This window comes from Cebus imitator, unplaced genomic scaffold (genome assembly GCF_001604975.1).
Source record: "Cebus imitator isolate Cc_AM_T3 unplaced genomic scaffold, Cebus_imitator-1.0 Scaffold188, whole genome shotgun sequence".
Classification (NCBI taxonomy): Eukaryota; Metazoa; Chordata; class Mammalia; order Primates; family Cebidae; genus Cebus; species Cebus imitator.
Window position 1 is genome coordinate 3,977,827 of NW_016107503.1, and position 17,860 is coordinate 3,995,686.

Consider the following 17,860-nt stretch of genomic DNA (forward strand, 5'->3'; position numbering starts at 1 on the left):
AAAAAAAAAAAAAAAAGAAGATACACCCTGGAATGTGGTTTGTTCCCAGTAATATGAAACATTTAAAGAATGGTTAAATGATCACTTGACAGTTATATTATAAACAGGAATAAGACAGCCTGAGTTAAACATCATTACTTTGAGAAGATAAACGTTAATGTCATTTTCAGTCTTTAAAATCTTTGGTTTTATTTGGAAAAAAAAAATCCTCAATCTTAAAAAGATCATAGCAAAAAAAAAAAAAAAAAAAAGAAGAAGAAAAGGATTATAGTCCTTTTGCTTTTTCAAATAATAAGCTTGGAAATGTATTCTTAAGAATGTCAATGTAGTGTGGTATATTAAGAATTGACTTTCATATGCTGGCTAAGTTTAGAGAGATTACGTTTCAAGAGAAAATATTTTTTGAATTTTAATGGTGTATGTTTATTTAAATCTAATTTTCTATTCTGTTTTGGGAAACAGTTGTTTGTGTCTTTTAGTGTATTCTCCTTCCTGTCCACATATGTGGAACCTGCCTATTCTCTTCTCTTTTGAAATAGTTTAAAAGACTCAAAGAGAATGGCCTGGGCTTTGCATATCCTTAGTCTGATAGACATTTCCCTGGCTGCTCACTTAGACAGATACTAGCAGCTAACTAAGTAAACTATGTCTCTTGGCAGCCAGAAATTAACAAAGGCTTAAAAATTAGCAAAATCTCTGTTTTTTGTGGCCTTATGTGCTCACAGTCTTATCTTAAAGACAAAAAATCTGAATTATATAGATTAAAATTAACTTTGGCAAAAATTAAAATGGAGGCAGGGATTTTTTTTTTTCAACAACAGAAACTAGCAAAAGCAAAGCTACAGTAAAAATAGAAAATTTCCAGTGTAGAGATATAAATATAATAACTGACACAGCCAGGGATGATTAATGAATAATAAAATGTTTAGGGGATGATCATCTGAATACAGGATATGAATACTTTTAAAAACCATTTATTTTTTCAATTACTTCGGCATAAATAATGTGTCTCTGAAAGGTACAGATCTGGCATCACGATCATGGTGATAGACAAATGGTGGAACAGTCCTGGTACCACGATCACGGTGATAGACAAATGGTGGAACAGTCCTGGTACCACGATCACGGTGATAGACACACGGGACCTGCTCTGCCTGCAGATGTGTGAGGTGGCATTGATCCTGCAATGTTCCCGGAAAAACATTTAGGCTGATTTTAATCATGAGGACGTTTTCAGGCAACTTCAGAGCGTAGACCATGGATCCAGAGAGCTGACCTGTCCTCTACAAACAAGCCCATGTCACCACCATCAACAACAACAACAAAAAGGTGAGGAGACGCTTTGGGTTCAAAAGAACTAAAGAAATGTAGCTACAGTACCTTTTTACTCTTTTTCAACCCAAAATGTCTCTTCTCCTTTTAGTTGTGTGATTTGTGGTGACATGGGCTATCTGAAGCAGACAGGTCAGTCGTGCTGCTCACTGTTCTACATTCTGAAGTTGTCTGGCGATTACCTCAGGCTATGAAACTCAGGCTAAGTGTTTTCAGCAAGAACATGGTGTTGTTCATACTCTGCACTGGCAGAGTCCCATGTGACATGTTGTCTTAGTGTGGGAATATGACCCCTATCCAGGAGACCAGGTGAAGCTTTATCAGCTACATAATAAGAAACCTACTGTCCTTGTCCAAATTCAAGCAAACATGCTCTTCTACAAATAAAAAAATGGCATATGTGTAAGCCTGGCATGGGTCATAAAACTCAAGATAAGCTGCATACATTGAATACAACATATCCAGTGAGTACCAGAAGACTTCAGGCTCTCTCTTCTGCTTCCATCAGCTCCAGGCTGAGCCTAAAAAAGGAGAAAAAAACTAAAGAATAAGTCAGGGAAAATGAGACATTGTAGAGCCCCAACTAGATTTCATGGGTAGCACAAGAAAGTGGTTAATAAAAAAAAAACATAGATCCATTAATAACGTAACAAACTATTGCCTTATGCTGGGATGGACGAGAGTAGGGTAAAAAAGAATGAGAAAGAAAGAGAGAGAGAGAGAGAGAGAAAGTAAGCTCAGTGAACTGTCCAGGTGACACACTGATGAGGGAGTAAAAGGACACTCTGAATTAGTGCCCTCAGGACACACAGTGTACACTGATCCTAAAAACAAGTATGGTCAACCTACAGCAGTTAGTAAACACTAAGGGGAGGAAGAAACGGAAACCTAAATATCTACTGCAATGAAAGCCAACAGCAATGTTAGTAGGAATAATTCAGGCTTCGTTGAAAAGATGGTATCGATATTGTCAGCCCACTCTGTTTTCCCTGGACCTGGCGTCTCCAGGTGTCAACACAAAATTAGCTGTTCACAATTGCTCAGAGTTACCTGGGGCATGGTGGGCCTTGGTCTTCTCCCTCTTCTTGGTCCTTTTTAACCTCTGCAATAAATTCAGACAGGGACAGACAAAATAAGCTATTCCCCTACACCCATAACAGTCCACTGTCTAATCCCTGCACAGGGACCTTAGGCTCCTCAGCATGAGAACCGGATAATGTGAGAGATGGACTTCAGGAGGTCTCAAGGCCAAGCATGATAGAGATTCCTTGGTTTGTGTCTCAGAACCAATGGTGAAACATCCCTATTCTGGCAGACCATTATCCCTTTATCCCAAGTTTGTACAAACAGGAAAGAACCTCATAGACCTGCTTGGAAAACAAAACTCATGAGGAACTTGGTAGCTGGCAAGAGACATTTAATTCAGATTGACAGACATTCAATTCAATTGACAGCGCATGGACATGCACTGCATAGCTTGGTGCGAGTTGGCAACACCTGCTTTGGGTTTCAATGTCCTGAAAGTCAGCCCAGGGTGCGACGGGCATGGCCTGAGACTAGAGAGAGAGCAAAGCTCACTGACCCACCCCGTGTCCGTGCTTCAGACCGAAATCCAGAGTGACTGAAATCTACACTAATGGGTAGGTTCAGCCCACAGTGATGACAACTCTCAGCCCGGCCAGGGGAGCAAGGCCCGAAGACTATGGGGTCTATCTGGGACACAAATTGGAGCTTTATCAACTTCACAATGGAGTACTCACTGCTATGTCAACAGTCAAGTCAAGTTTCTGCTCCTCTAATAAGTGCAAGTTGCTCCTGTAAGACTCACTGGAGGCAGATGTGCCAGGAGGAACTGAGAGAGTCGAAGAACCTTCATCCCAGGACTCCTCAGGGGCTTCGTCCTCCACAGACTCCTGCAGACTCCTGATGAGCCAGGTAGGACAGGATGACAGAAGATGAAACCAACAGAGATTAGACAACAAAGTCTCCCAGGTGATCTGATAGAAGTCGGAATGGAGTGGTCACAGAAAGCAAAGGCATTTTTCCTTCAATTTAAAAAAAAAAAAAAAAAAAAAACTATCCTTCTAAATGCAGGGTGGAGGGTGACTACCCTGGAGACAGAGCACAAATGAGCAGCAGGTGCTCAGTGCATTTGCCACAGATGAGCCATTGCAGGCCACCCAGACTCTTCCTGTAAACGATCATCATGACTTGCAGCACGAGAACTAACACGGGGCTTCAACTACCTCGCATAAGTTGTGTTGAATTTTACATGTGGCATTCAAGTGAACAGAGCTCCTGAGGCATTTCAGACACCCAGATCTTGTGTATTAAGGGCCTCCCGTTTCCAATATCTTGATATAATATGTATATTTTTTGAATATCTTCTCCTAGCAAACATGCTAACAACAAATGGGCAGAAAGCATATCTGCATCTCTCCCTGGGTTTAAACACATGGGGGAGAACAGATGAAACCAGGAAATCCCTGTTTGCTGAGTTCACCTGGCTCATCTGATTGCAAGTTCCCATCTTGGGAGGAGTGAGAAATTAAAGCCTATACAAGTGCCACAAATCACCCACAAAATTGTCAATAAGGACAATTTGTAGCTGGTGAAGGGAAGAAAGAGTTCTAGTCATCACTTCCTCGTTTTCCCAGGATCTGCAGTCTCCAGGTGTCACTACTGAACTAACAGCCCACAAGTCCACAGCATTACCTGGGGGGCACTGGCCCTCTTTCTTCCTCTTCCTCATCATCACTTTGACTGTCTGTAAATAAATTCAGAGACGCAGGTCACATTAAGCAAATCACACTTCACATATGACCAAATCAGTGTTTAGTCATAGCACAAGCACAGAAATATTCTCAGGGCAAGAATACAAATTCTGACGGGACTATTCCAGGGTGCCCTAGATGAAGCCTGGGGAGTAGATGAGCCTGCTTTCCAGACACACAGGCCAAAATCTCCCTCTACGGGTAGACCATAATGCCATATTCTCTGCCTGAGTCTATGCAAAGTTAAACCAAATTTTTTCCCAGAAAACCTCCAAAGACTAGTCAAACTATTTTCTGAGATTGTTGCTGCAATACTGACTTATCTGACCAGGTAACAAGGTCACTGAATGGTTAGAGGCATCTATACATGAAACTGGACAATATGTACGTTCTAACAACACTTGCTTTAAAAAGAATCTATGAGCTTTGTGCAGTGGCAGTATCGTAGCCAATGAGGTTTATCCGAGACCTGGTTTTTGCTAATTGAAATCCTTTCTCAATACCCCACTCTGACGACTTGCATTACAGTCGGCACTGGCAATTTTAAAGTCTTTAGGGAGACTGAATTAAAAAAGACAAAACGAAAACAAGCAAAAAGAATCTGTGGGCTGGGCATGGTGGTTCACGCCTGGAATTGCAGCACTCTGAAAGGCCGAGGTGAGCACTTCACGAGGTCAGGAGATCGGGACCATCCTGACTAACACAATTAAAGCCTGTCTCTACTGAAAATACAAAGAAATTAGCTGGGCATGGTGGCACATGCCTGTAGTCTCAGCTACTCGGGAGGCTGAGACAGCAGAATCATCTGAACCCAGGAGGCGGAGGTTGCAGTGAGCTGAGATCGTGCAACTGAACTCCAGCCTGAATAACAGAGCGAGATTTTGTCTCCAAACAACAACAACAACAAAAACAACAACAAATCTGTGATTTCAGAGGACAAGGTGGGTGAACGATTTAAGGTCAGGAGTTCAAGACCAGCCTGGCCAATATGGTGAAACCTCGTCTCTACTAAAAATACAAAAAGTAGCTAGGTGTGGTGGGGGGCACCTGTGGTCCCAGCTACTCAGGAGGCAGAGGCAGGAGAAACACTGGAATCCAGGAAGTGGAGACTGCAGTAAGCCAAGATGGTGCCATTGCACTCCAGCCTGGGTGACAAAAGGAGACTCCATCTCAACAACAACAACAACAAGAAACAATATGTGATGCTACGAAGAAACATCAGATCGGCCATTGCATGGATGGGGTGGAGAGCTGGGCTGAGCCTTGCTTTATGGAAACATAACAGCAAGGTAAAGAGGAAATGTTTTTTCCTGGTTTCAAGGTGACTATGCAGCTAAGCAAGCTGACTTAATAGAGATCAAGACTGAAGCTCAGAGCAGTGAAACCTGGGGAACAATCTCTCCAAATAAATAGGCAAGGCTCCCAGTTTCCTTAAAAAGAAATAGAAACTCCATGGACATCGTTCAGGGACAGATGACATAATTACAGGTGATGAGAGATACCGAATCAGTGCTAGGAGACCTGACAGACACCTCCTGCACTCAGGTGACCATGAGTTTGTCACACTGGCCTGGGGTCTGGTAACTTGATTCTTGGGCCTGGGAGACAAACGCATGGCATGTGCTGAGGAAGAGATAAAAATTCCCTGATATCTGTGTTTAGTATCCCATCATACATTTTTATTCAAACCAATTTGTGTATAGAGCCTGTCTTCAGAGTTGATCTTCCTCAGCCTAGACAGAGGTACCAAAAACCAGGAATGTAGAGGTCACCTGAAACAATGATTAGAGCATCCTCCACCACATCATGAGATGATTCACTCTCTACAACCAGGGCAGAGTCAATGTTGTCTTCCTCAAATGTGATTTCACTGGTGTCTCTGTGAGGCTGGCTGGAGTCAGTAGGGCCATAGCTATTTGAACGAGTGATGACACATTCCTCCGGTGAGTCTTCAGGGACTCTCTTGACTTCAATCTTCTGCACCTCCCTGATGAGCCAGATGGGATAGAGATGACAGAAGATTAAACAAAGAGGGATTGGACCCCAGGAAGTCCTGGCTGGTTTTCACAGGAGGAATCAGAGAGGGGTCTCAGAAGGCAAATGGGAGGTTCCCTTTGAGAGGAAACAGGCAATCCTCCTCTCTGCAACAGAGCATGGCTGCCATGGGAACCAGAGAGAAAGACTGCAGCTGGTATTCATTACACTGGGCATAAAGGAGCCGAGAAGAAAAGAGACTCAATTATCCCTGTAAAATTCAGACACGGCATGCAGCACATACAAAGAACCACAACAGCTGCCACACCCTGTGTCTAAGTTGGGTTGAACTGAACATATTGTGGCCAAGGGAATGCAGGCTTTTTGCCCATGGTAGACACAAGAGACGGTGTGCTTCTGGACCTTTATCACATTTTACTACCATTACTTGCTCCTGATTATTCAGTATTACCTGGGGGCACGTGATTCCTGTATGTTCTCAGCCTCTGTAAGTTTAACATCTTCATCCTCATCTTTGTCGTTTTCTGCAAGTACAGATGTGTTTGTTCAGATATTTCCCATTTCACTCTGCAAGGACAGTCAGCCCAATGTGTGCAGGAACATGAACATCTGTGTATGGGTCCCTGTTCTACTGAAAGCTCTCATGTTTTCTCTTTAACAGAATGCCCTGGCATGATTTCCTGATCCACCAGGCAATGCATTTCTGATCCGGAGGCTCACCGTCAAGATGAGGCCAAATGTTGAAAAGACCTTCTGCTCCCACATCACTGGAGGCTTGTGCAGTCTCTCTCTGGACTTTGACAGCTCTCTCCCCCATCCTGACACAGATCTGATTCCAAGCGACAGGCTTGGTGTCCTGCCACAGTTCACATTTACAACCTATTTCTTTCTCTTAGAAGAGGACAAACAAACTTGTCCCACCATCCTCTGCACATCAGGTGACTTCACAGGCCCTCCAAGTGGCTTCTGCTATGTTATTCAGGGACATTCTCTCCACGGAGAGTGCTCCAGTCTGAACCACTTCCTACCACCAAATGCCCACACATCAACTGCTTTCTCCAACACCACATAGCGAGGGGCTTTATCTCATTGTGATAAGCGGTCATAAGTGTTGGCACATTTGAATTCTTCAGACACTGCAAGATGTCTGCGTTTGCAGATGGAGAGAGAGAATTTAGCCTGCCTTTGCAGATGGAGACAGAGAAAGTCAGGAAGGAGAAATCAATTGTTCACTGACAGTTCCCAAGAACACTGCTGAAGATACAGCCTGGGAACCTTCATTCTTACTCCAGAGCTCTTTCCACTCCAATAACCACCCTCCTGTCACAGCTTCCTTCCTGTCCTTTACAACTGCAGAGATGCTGCCTCTTGTTCCAAAGACCACCTTCCATCATGGAAGGAGGGACATTTGCAATATTGTGACCTCCAACCCCATGGGTTTCCCATCTCTGTCTCATTCAGAGAGTCCTGGTCATGTCATGGCCACATATGTTTAGTGGGAGAAAACACCACTGATAAAACTGTCATTGTGGAAGTATGGAGGTCTGCAGTCTCTCATAAGGCCATAAAGGAAATATGCACAAAGACAAATAAAATTTCTTTTATGTTAGAAATGGTAGAATGAAGAACTAATAGACAGTGTTTACTCTGTGCCAACAATGGTCCTGGGAGAGTTACAATAAATAGGTCATGTAATTCAGTGCAGCTATGTACAGTGGTAGGTATTATTATAGTACCCTATGAACAGATGACAAAACGGAGTTAACAAACAAAACAAGCAACTCGGATGGAGCTCAGGAGACTGGCCCAGGGTCCCTACTCTATGCACTGCTACCTCCACAAAGTCATGGGTGCTGTCATTCTTCCTTTTTACCAAGGAGAGCCTGTGCACACAAAGCAGGGTGTCCCTTTCACCAGAGTAATCCCTGCTCTTGATGATGCCACTTACAGATAGCACAGGTTATGTAAGGAGCAGAGTCCTCTTTAAGCTCCCCACAGAAGGTACTGTCTACTATCACTGCATTTCCCCCAGGCCCCCCAGAACACAGCTTTGCCTACTGGGCCTCAGAAGAAAGCAGAACCAAATGGAATTTCAGCAGCCTCAGACATTTAGATGAACAGACTAGATGCTACTTGTCTGCAGGATTTTACATGGCACAGAGAGGATTCCTGTAAACAGGGATTTAGCCTCTTGCTGAGAAACACAGGTAGTTCTGTGCCTGTGTCAGAAATCAATAGCTGGGATTCTAACCCCAGTCCCACACCCACCTTACTGCAGATGTGGAAAAGTTGCTAAAGACTTCAGCCTCTGTCTTCCATCTTTAACAAAATGTTAGAATACCCATTTCTATTTTCTACAAGTATGGGAAGGATGAAATTAACTTTGATGAAGAGAGCAGTTAGTTTCTTGAACAAGACAGGACATCATTCATCACTTTCGGGGTGGTGAACCTACAGAATGTACTGTATGTCTTCAGCCAGTAGTTCAGGAAGTAGGCCACCTGGCTCATTGGAAGTCTATTTTTGCTAACTCCAAAATTTGGCTTGTTTTCTTCCTTCTGGGAGCAGAATTTCTCAATGCCTTCTGGAACGTTCACCTCTGGGTTTTTTCTGGAAGGAGACCTGCCAGATGCCACCATGCTGACGTTTGGGGCAGAACACAGAAAGCCAGGGACTGGGGAGAAGAAACCCAAACACATGATGGCTTAGAAACTGGTGATGTCAAATTCATTTACTTGGGACTGAGCGATGTCTCTGGCAGCCTTGCCTATTGATTTGAAGATGTTTCCCCATTTTACTCTTCTCATCTCCACTCTTGATCTCCTTAATGTCAACTTGTCTTAGGTACTCAGTCACCTTGAAGCCAGGACATAGATACTTCTACCTTTATCTTGCTTATAATTTCTGTAGGATCTTATATGGCAGAGAGAGGATTCCTGTAAACATGATTTAGCCTCTTGCTGAGAAAAACAGGTGGTTCTGTGTCTGTATCAGGAATCAATAGCTGGGATACTAACCCTAGTCTGACATCCACCTTACTGCAGACATGGAGAAGTTGCTAAACACATTGGCCTCTTTCATTCATCTTTAACAAAATGTTAAGATACCCATTGCTCTTTTCCTAGAAGTACAGGAAGGATGAAATTAACTTTGAGGAGCAGAGTGTATCATTTCTCAGAGACAAGACAGGACATCGTTCAGCCCTTTCGTGACAGTGAACCTATGGAACTTACTTTCCATCTTCAGCCGGCAGCCCAGGTAGTAGGCCACTTGACTCATAAGAATTTTATTTTGCTGTCTCTGTATTTCTGTTCCTCCTCATGATCTTTTCCATCTTCTGAAAACAAATTCAGAAGAGCAGGTCACATTAAGCCAATCACACTTCACACAAGACCAAATCAGTGTCCAGTCATAGCACAAGGACATAAAATAAACTAGTGTAAGAATGTGATATTCTGATGGGAATCTTCTAAAGGGACCTAGATTAAGTCACCTCAGAAGTAGATGAGCCTACTTTTCAGATCCATGGGACAAAATCTCCCTCATCTGCTAGATCTTAATCACATATCCTCTGACCTAAGTCAGCACAAACAGTTAAAACTTTTTCCCCAAAATCTTCAAAAATTGCCCTAACTACTTACCAGAACAATTACTGCAATACCGATTTATCTCATCATATATCATGGTCAATGAATGGTTTGAGAAATTTATAAAGGATACTGGACTGAGGGATGAATTCTAGCAATGTTTACTTAAAAAACAATCTGTGGAGCTGGCACAGTGGTCCATGCCTTTAATCCAAGCACTTTAGGAGGCCCAGGATGGCAGATCACTTGACCTCAGGAGTTCAAGACCAGCTGGGCCAACGTGGTGAAACTCCGCCTCTACTAAAAGTACAAAAGTTTGCCAAGTGTGGTGGTGTCCACCAGGGATCCCAGCTAACTGGGAGGCTGAGGCACCAGTACCAGGGTACTCCCTGCTCTTGATGGTGCCACTTACAGATATCACAGGTTCTGTTAGGAGCAGGGTCCCCTTCAAGCTCCTCACAGTGGGTACTGTGTGCTATCACTGTTTCCCCCAGGGTCCTCAGAACACAGCTTTGCCTGCTGGGCCTCAGCAGAAACTGGAACTGAATGGAAGTTCAGCAGCCTCAGACATTCAGACCAACAGACTAGATGCTACTTGTCTGCAGAATCTTATACGGTACAGAGAGGATTCCTGTAAACAGGGATTTAGCCTCTTGCTGAGAAAAACAGGTGCTTCTGTGCCTGTGTCAGAAATCAATAGCTGAGATTGTCACCCCAGTCCCACACCCACCTTACTGCAGATGTGGAAAATTTGCTAAAGACTTTGGCCTCTGTGTTCCATCTTTAACAAAATGTTAAAATACCCATTTCTATTTTCTAGAAGTATGGAAAGGATGAAATTAATTTTGATGAAGAGAGCATTTAGTTTCTCGAGACAAGACAGGACATCATCACGTTTGTGGAGGTGAACCTATAGAACTTACTCTACGTTGTCAGCCGATAGTTCAGGAAATAGGCCACTTGACTCATAAGAAGTCTATTTTTGCTGTCTCTGAAATTCGGTTTGGTCTCTTCCTGCTGGGAGCAAGAATTCTCGATGGTTTCTGCAAAGTTCACCTCTATGGTTTTCATGGAACAAGTCCTGCCAGGTGCCACCATGCTGATGTTTGGGGCACCACAGGCAGAGCCAGGGACTGGGGGGAAGAAACCCAAATACATCATGGGTTAAAAACTGGAAATCAAATAGGTTTTATCAGGACTGGGGGATGTCAATAACTCAAATTCTTAACTTACTGTTGAGAAAAACCTGATCCCTCCTCACAGCACTTTAAGGTCCTTAACCGCAAAAACAAGGTTCGCAATGCTTGAGCTGAGAACTGAAGGCGCTGCCTGTAGCTCAGACTCTGACAAGAGTGTGGGAGAGAGTGGGCAGTGCCCCAGGTAACGGTCTGCTGTTGCAATAACAGAATTAGGAGCTGGGCGTGTCATGGAATCTTAGGAGCCCTTCATTCCATTGCCCAGGGTTTGCTAAAACACAGGCCTCCTGGTCTCACCTGAGCTCGCAACAGATGGGGACTGTTCCTCTATTGGTCACTCTCAGTATTTGTGTACCCTGGTGACAATGCCACAGTCCCATCTCACTCCCAATACATCTAAGCATGTGCCTCATTTTTCATCTCTTTTGTGTATAAAATCATCAAGGCAGAAACAGTTTCCCAACACGTGATACTTTCTTAATGCTAGTCATGAAGTCAGTCACCTCTCCTTCTCTTATGTTAAAACAGAATTTAAGTCTTTTCCACAAGTTTAAGATAACAGCCTATTACACTGCCATGATATCCTCTGAGTCTTCTGCAGTTTTTTTCTGTATCCACTAGAAAATCAATGAGTAATTCATTTCTTCAAAATGTTTTCTTTCCTGGCTCAATATTCTTCTTGCTGCATCCCATGGTTATGCTGATTTAGTTTTTCTTACTGGCAGATACCACTACACTGATGTTTGTGGCAGAAGAGGCTTTTCATTACACTTAAGACCAGTGTGACGTCCCTATGTCCAAAGCTTCCTCTATGTGGGATGATTTGTTTTTTAATGTGACTGAACACTACGTCTCATTCTTGTCACTTATGGATGTCATTCTAGTCCAAGAAGAGCTCTTTTCAAGATATCAAGTCATCAGCATCATTTCTACAGAGATCTCCTGAAAGCATGTGTGACCATCTATCTTGGGAAGTCTTGTAAACCTGATACGATTATGTTTTCATTTTGTTTTTTTCCATATATTAAAAATAACAGGGCCATGAGTGGTCCTTATGGAATACTGTTTGATAGATATTTTTCTGAGTTCATCTAACACCATTGATGTGTGGTTGCATCCCACTAACCAAACACAGCAAGATCAAGGTGATGGTCAGGGGTGGTTGGTGGTCCTCAGTGTTGCTGTGCAATAGAAGGTGAATTTGAGATGAGAGGAACGAGTAGGGAAGAGTGATCCCCTGAACCTCCCCCTCACTTTCTCAGCCGTCATCTCCACCTAGGTTTTGTGAGCCTGGGACTTGGGAGACTGTTCTGTAGCCCAGGTCTCCTATGTTTGGCTGCTGGGCTTGCCTGAGTAGAGGGTGCAATGGGTGTGACCCTGGGCTGAAGGAAGTGAAGGAAAAAGAACTGGATCAATCCCACTGGAAAGCGTGCCTCTCTGCAGCCCCCACCATCCTTCAACAACACTGTAAGGATACTGCTTTGAGATACATCAAAGGCTTTAAGTAAATGTATGTTCTGGTGTCTGGGAGGCCTGACATCTGTGGCAGAATGAAAAGCTGTCAGGTTTCTTCATTTTAAAAATGTTGAAACTGTAGGTTCACAAAGTTATGTGGCTTATTTGAGGTCACACACAGAGATGAGTTTTGAGCCCTGCTAATAAAAGCACTCACAACAATTATTCCATAATTATTCATAGAATCCATGTCATTCAGTAAATATTCATATAATTATTCAGTAATTATTTCTTGACCAATGTGTACCAGGCATTTTGCTCAAAACTGTGCACATATTTGAACAGCATATCTTCATCATAATCTTCAAGGTAATGCTGTTATCCTAAGAATCAGGTAAGAAACCTGAAGAAGAGGGCTAGCAAATCATGAATTTTTTGGTTCCTGTGATGCTGGATGAATGACCAGAATGAGTCACAGGAAAAGTATTCATTCCTGTATCATTTTCCAGGACAGAGTTGTGCCCTCCTAGAATACTGGGACCAAATTTCAGAAGTGTCTGCAACCTTGCTTTAACAGCATGGGAAATAACCTCTATTACCTGGAATTTCCCTGGGCTTTTGGAATATACAAGAGAAGTATGAGACTTGGGTCTTCCCTTGACTATAGTTAATTCTCTCTTCTATGGAATACCGATGATTCTCACTAAGAGTTTTCCTTTTTTTCTTTCTTTTTTTTTTTATTTTGAGACATTCTTGCTTTGTCACCAGGCTGAAATGCAGTGGCACAATCTCAGTCCACTGCAACCTCTGCCTCCCAGGTTCAAGCAATTCTCCTGCCTCAGCCTCCTGAGTAGCTGGAACTACAGACATGTGCCACCATGCCCAGCTAATTTTTGTGGTTTTGGTAGAGACAGGGTTTCACCATTTTAGCCAGGACGGTCTTGATATCTTGACCTTGAGTTTCTTTAGAGACACTAAATACCTGAATCCCAAGTGCTTAGCACAGTATATAAAAAAAAAAAAACTCAATAAATATTTATGAGAAACTTCCCTCAACTGAAGGTGCAGAAGAATATTTTAAGTATCACTGCTTCATACATAAGCAAGGGACAATTACTCTGGCACCTGACCTAGGGCAGAGCTGTTTGATGTAAGAATAGATATCTCCAACACTTGTCCAAGCGCGGTTATTCCCTCTAACCCACACTGACCTGAAGAGCATCCACTGCTAGAGCAGCAACGAGGTCGAGACTCCTGCATCTGGGGTGGGGGCTGACGGTCACATCCTTCCCCTCTTGGAGTCTAAGCTGCCCCTTACTATAAACCAGCTCTGATCCACGCTGTGGTTCTCCCTGGCCAGAGGCAGGAGATTCCTGTGGAAGAAGTTTCTCTCAGTCCCCACTGCTCAGCTCACCCTGCTCCTTGAGGGTTTAAATGACCATAGACATTGCCTATTTCCCCTGAGGCTTCTGGCCCATTTGCCCTCATTGTCCCCTTCTTTTGTTTTCATTTACCAATGGCTTGTCCTATGTGGATTATTCTATCCCCTAAACCTGCTGACTTTCTTCTACCTGTTCCCTCAGCTCTGGGATTCCAGCATGTAGACTCAGCTCAGGCTCCTGCAGCAGACACACAGAGTCAGGTCTCAGCTGAAGGTCCGAGGCAGCATTGAAAACCATCTCAATTCCTCAGAGATTCAGAGAAAACAGAGCAGGATGGGACCTCAGAGAGGTACAATAAGCCTCTACCTTACCGACGAGGAATCTGAAGCCCAGAAAGACTAAGACTCTCTCAGGCTCCCTCCCTCACCACTTGGTGGCAGCAGATCCACCACAAGCCTTGGCCTCAGCCTCCCTGTGCAGAGCAGGTAATTCACCCTCCAGAAGCTCACTGCTGCCTTTCAGAAACTTTAGATGAAAAACAGCAATTTCTCCTGTGAAAACAAAAACAGTAAAAGCCCCTTTCCTTGGACAAACGCTTTATCAGAGTTCTATAGTCCTGGCATTTATACTTAGTCAGCTGCCATTCACTGGCTGGTAGACTGGGGCAGGGAGCACCTAGGATTAAATAGTGTTTCACAAAACCCTGCCTTCCCGGCCAGGGCTCTCAGCTCCTCCATTCTTCTTCAGAAACTATCTCCTGCTGTAACTGCTGGAGAGTCCAGGCCCTCATGTGGGTAATTTCTCCATGAAGATCCCTGTTATTTTCTTCCTCTCCTGGAGACAGAGAGGGCAGAGATTGGTTCTGGGACTCCATAGTCTTAGGTTTTCTCCTACGCCAGCCAGGGCAGCTGAAAGCAATCATGACTGTGAGAGGTCAGGTCAGTGAAGAGGAGCACGGGCTCACAAGGACAGCCCCTCGTGGAGATGGTCAGGACTGTGACACAGGCAATATCTGACCAATTCTGCTGGGGATAATGCAAGAAGGATTAAGTGGAGGATCCTGCCATGAAGAGAAAGGGGAAGAACCAAAAGAGTGGGGGAAGAAGGAAAATAAAATGCTTTCAATAATGATAGAAAAAAATGCAGAGCCTGGAGGCAAAGCCCCCTGTCACAGGGGTTTAGTTCCAGGCTGAGGAGCCTAATCAAGAAATTCCTGCTGGACTTTGCTTAGCCCCATTTCAAAATGGTTTTGGATCAGTTTGTTCCCTCCACTTTCCCTCCTTTTGAACATGAATCACTAGCATCGTTATTCTGTGACTGTCCCACCAGTGCACATTGAGGACAGATAAGCTGTTTCTTCAGTTTCACAGGTCAACAGAGATAAGGGAATTAGATCAAGGATCTGTACTTGAGCTGGGCATGGTGGCTCATGCCTGTAGTTCTAGCACTTTGAGAAGCCTAGGGGGACGGATCCCTAGTCCTGAGGTCAGGAGTTTCAGACTAGCCTGGCCAACAGGGTAAAACCCCATTTCTACTAAAAATACAAAAAAAAAAAAAATTAGCTGAATGTAGTGGCACACACCTGTAGTCCCAGCTACTCAAGAGGTTGAGGCAGGAGATTGGCTTGAACCCCGGAGGCAGATGTTGCAGTAAGCCAAGATCACACCACTGCACTCCAGCATGGGTGACAGATCGAGACTCACTCTCAAAAAATAAGAATCTGTGCTTAATAAATGCCCTCCAAAGCCTCATTCACACTTGGTGTAGATGATTTAAATGAGATTTTAAACTTTTGATCAGATTAGAGCTACATGACATTTTTCACTTTGAACTAATGCATTAATGACATGAAACTTGGAAACCTTAGGTGAGAAGGTGAATGTATTTTGCATCTGTGAGGAACATGAATGTCTGGGGATCAGAAGTTGAACTGTGATAGGTGGAATTCCTAAAATGGTCTCCAAACATGCTGTACCCTTATCTCTGGAACCTGTTAAACTGGTGAGACATTCCTGTGATTACGTTGTTACATGGCAGTCATATGACTTTAAAGAGTGATATGGTTTGTCTCTGTGTCCCCACCCAAATCTCATGTTGAATTATAATCCTGAGTGTTAGAGCGGGGGCCTGGCAGGAGGTTACTGGATCATGGGGATGGTTTCTAATGGCTTAGCACCACCCTGCAAGTGCAGTCACATGATACAGTTTCCATGAGACCTAGTTGTTTAAAAGTATGTAGCACTTCCCCTTTCTCTCCCTCTCTCCTGCCGGCCATGTGAAGACCGTGCTTGCTCCACCTCTATCATGACTGTAGGTTTCCTGAGTCCTCCCCACAAGCAGAAGCCTGTACAACCCACATAACCATCATCTGATTAAACTTCTTTCCTTTATAAATCACCCAGTCTGAGGTCATTCATTATAACACTGCAAGAACAGACTAATACAAAGCTGAGCTTTCCTGAGTGGGCCGGATCTAATCACATCACTCCTTATGTGTCAGAGATTTCTCTAGTGGGTAGAAGACAAGTCAGAGAGAGGATGGGAGCTGGAGAAGAATTCCATGAGCTGTTGTTGGTTGGAAGATGGGGAAAGTGAGAAAGAATGCAGGTGGCCTCTGGAGTCAGGGTGTCTCCTGGCTGAGAGCCATGGTACAAAAGGGATCTCCATCCTCCACCCATAAGAAGAGGGATTCTGCCAATATATCTGTAGTGAACTTGGAAGAGTAGCCTGAGCTGCAGATGAAAAACACAGGCAGCACATAACTGGATTTCAGCCTCCTAAGACCCTGATCAGAGAACCCAATCATTCCTGAGTTCTGTGGTTTCAAACCACTAACTTGTTATAATGCATTAGAAGGTAGCAACAGAAAACTAGTTACAGGTGCCTATCTGTACTCTTTTTATATTTTCACATACATGTATGCTAATCCCTATAAGCATACACACACAAAAAGCAAAGAACTACAGTAAAATGTTACACTTACCTTTATGGGAGCACTGTAAGGGCTGTTTCAGAGCCCTTGCAACTTGAAGAAGATAATGAAGGGCATTTCAGGCAGGTGAGAAGTGTCTCCTCAGTGTGGCCAACCCAATTTCTGAAAGAAAAAAGATGGTAAAATACTTAACTCCAAGCCAGGTGTGGTGGCTCATGCATGTAATCCCAGCACTTTAGGAGGCTAAGGTGGGTAGATCACCTGAGGTTGGGAGCTCAAGACCAGCCTGACCAACATGGAAAACTCTGTTTCTACTAAAAATACAAAATTAGCTGGGCATGGTGGTGCATGACTGTAATCTCAGCAACTCAAAAGGCTTAGGCACAAGAAGCAACTGAACCCTAGAGGTAGAAGTTGCAGTGAGCTGAGACTGCACCATGGCACTCCAGCATGGTGGCTCACACCTGTAATCCCAACACTTTGGGAGGCTGAGGAGGGCAGATTACCTGAGGTCGGGAGTTCAAGATCAGCCTGACCAACATGGAGAAACCCTGTCTCTACTAAAAATACCAAATTAGCTTGGCGTGGTAGTGCATGCCTGTAATCCCAGCTACTCGGGAGGCTGAGGCAGGAGACTTCCTTGAACCCAGGAGTTAGAGGTTGCAGTGAGCTGAGATCACGTCATTGCACTGTAGCCTGAGCAACAACAGCAAAACTCTGGCTCAAAAAACAAAACAAAACAAAACAAAAATAAAACTTAACTCCGCATAACATCATCTGCAAATTCATCATCTACATTTCTAATAGAAGATTTTTTTTTTAGCTCTTTCACTTGTGCTCACCAGACAAGGTTTGATAGCAACTATCTGTCACCAGCATAGATGAACCAATTCAAGGAGAGCAATAAACAGGAATACTACTAAGTTCCCCCAAAGAAAGTCCTTCGAATAAAATATCTCCTCTAGTTACCACAAGAGTAAGACAATGGTCCATTCTATAAAATTCCAATCTAATAAAAGCTTAAATTTAATGTTTGTTTTCCAAATTTGTATTTTGTTCAGGCTCCATCAAGGTGACCAGGGATTGGAAAATGACTGCAAAGAGGCTCTGGGGAATCTGGGGAGGAAGAAATGCATTCTAAGAGGGGACTGAGGTGATGGCTGCAAAATTCTATATATCTACTTAAATTATTAAATTCTACATTTGC

At 43.6% G+C, this 17,860-nt stretch overlaps 1 protein-coding gene and 1 non-coding gene across 3 annotated transcripts in view; one reads left to right on the forward strand and one right to left on the reverse strand.

Annotated features, from left to right (window-relative positions):
* Window positions 1-322: 322 nt before the first annotated feature.
* Window positions 323-17,860, reverse strand: part of LOC108316401 (neuroblastoma breakpoint family member 10-like) — a 163,908-nt gene continuing 146,370 nt past the window's right edge. The window contains exons 3-10 of one of the 2 annotated variants that reach the window (XM_037744884.1): window positions 10,612-10,821; window positions 9,335-9,438; window positions 6,553-6,625; window positions 5,879-6,093; window positions 4,048-4,099; window positions 3,093-3,255; window positions 2,383-2,434; window positions 323-1,853 (exon numbers count right to left, since the gene is read on the reverse strand). In XM_037744884.1, the coding sequence (XP_037600812.1) occupies window positions 1,837-1,853; window positions 2,383-2,434; window positions 3,093-3,255; window positions 4,048-4,099; window positions 5,879-6,093; window positions 6,553-6,625; window positions 9,335-9,380 (618 nt within the window). In that variant the 5' untranslated portion in view covers window positions 9,381-9,438; window positions 10,612-10,821 and the 3' untranslated portion in view covers window positions 323-1,836. The other variant, XM_037744883.1, reaches the window with a different exon arrangement.
* Window positions 4,529-4,667, forward strand: LOC119473835. The gene has a single exon (XR_005203076.1). It is a non-coding gene; the product is annotated as a U4 spliceosomal RNA (small nuclear RNA).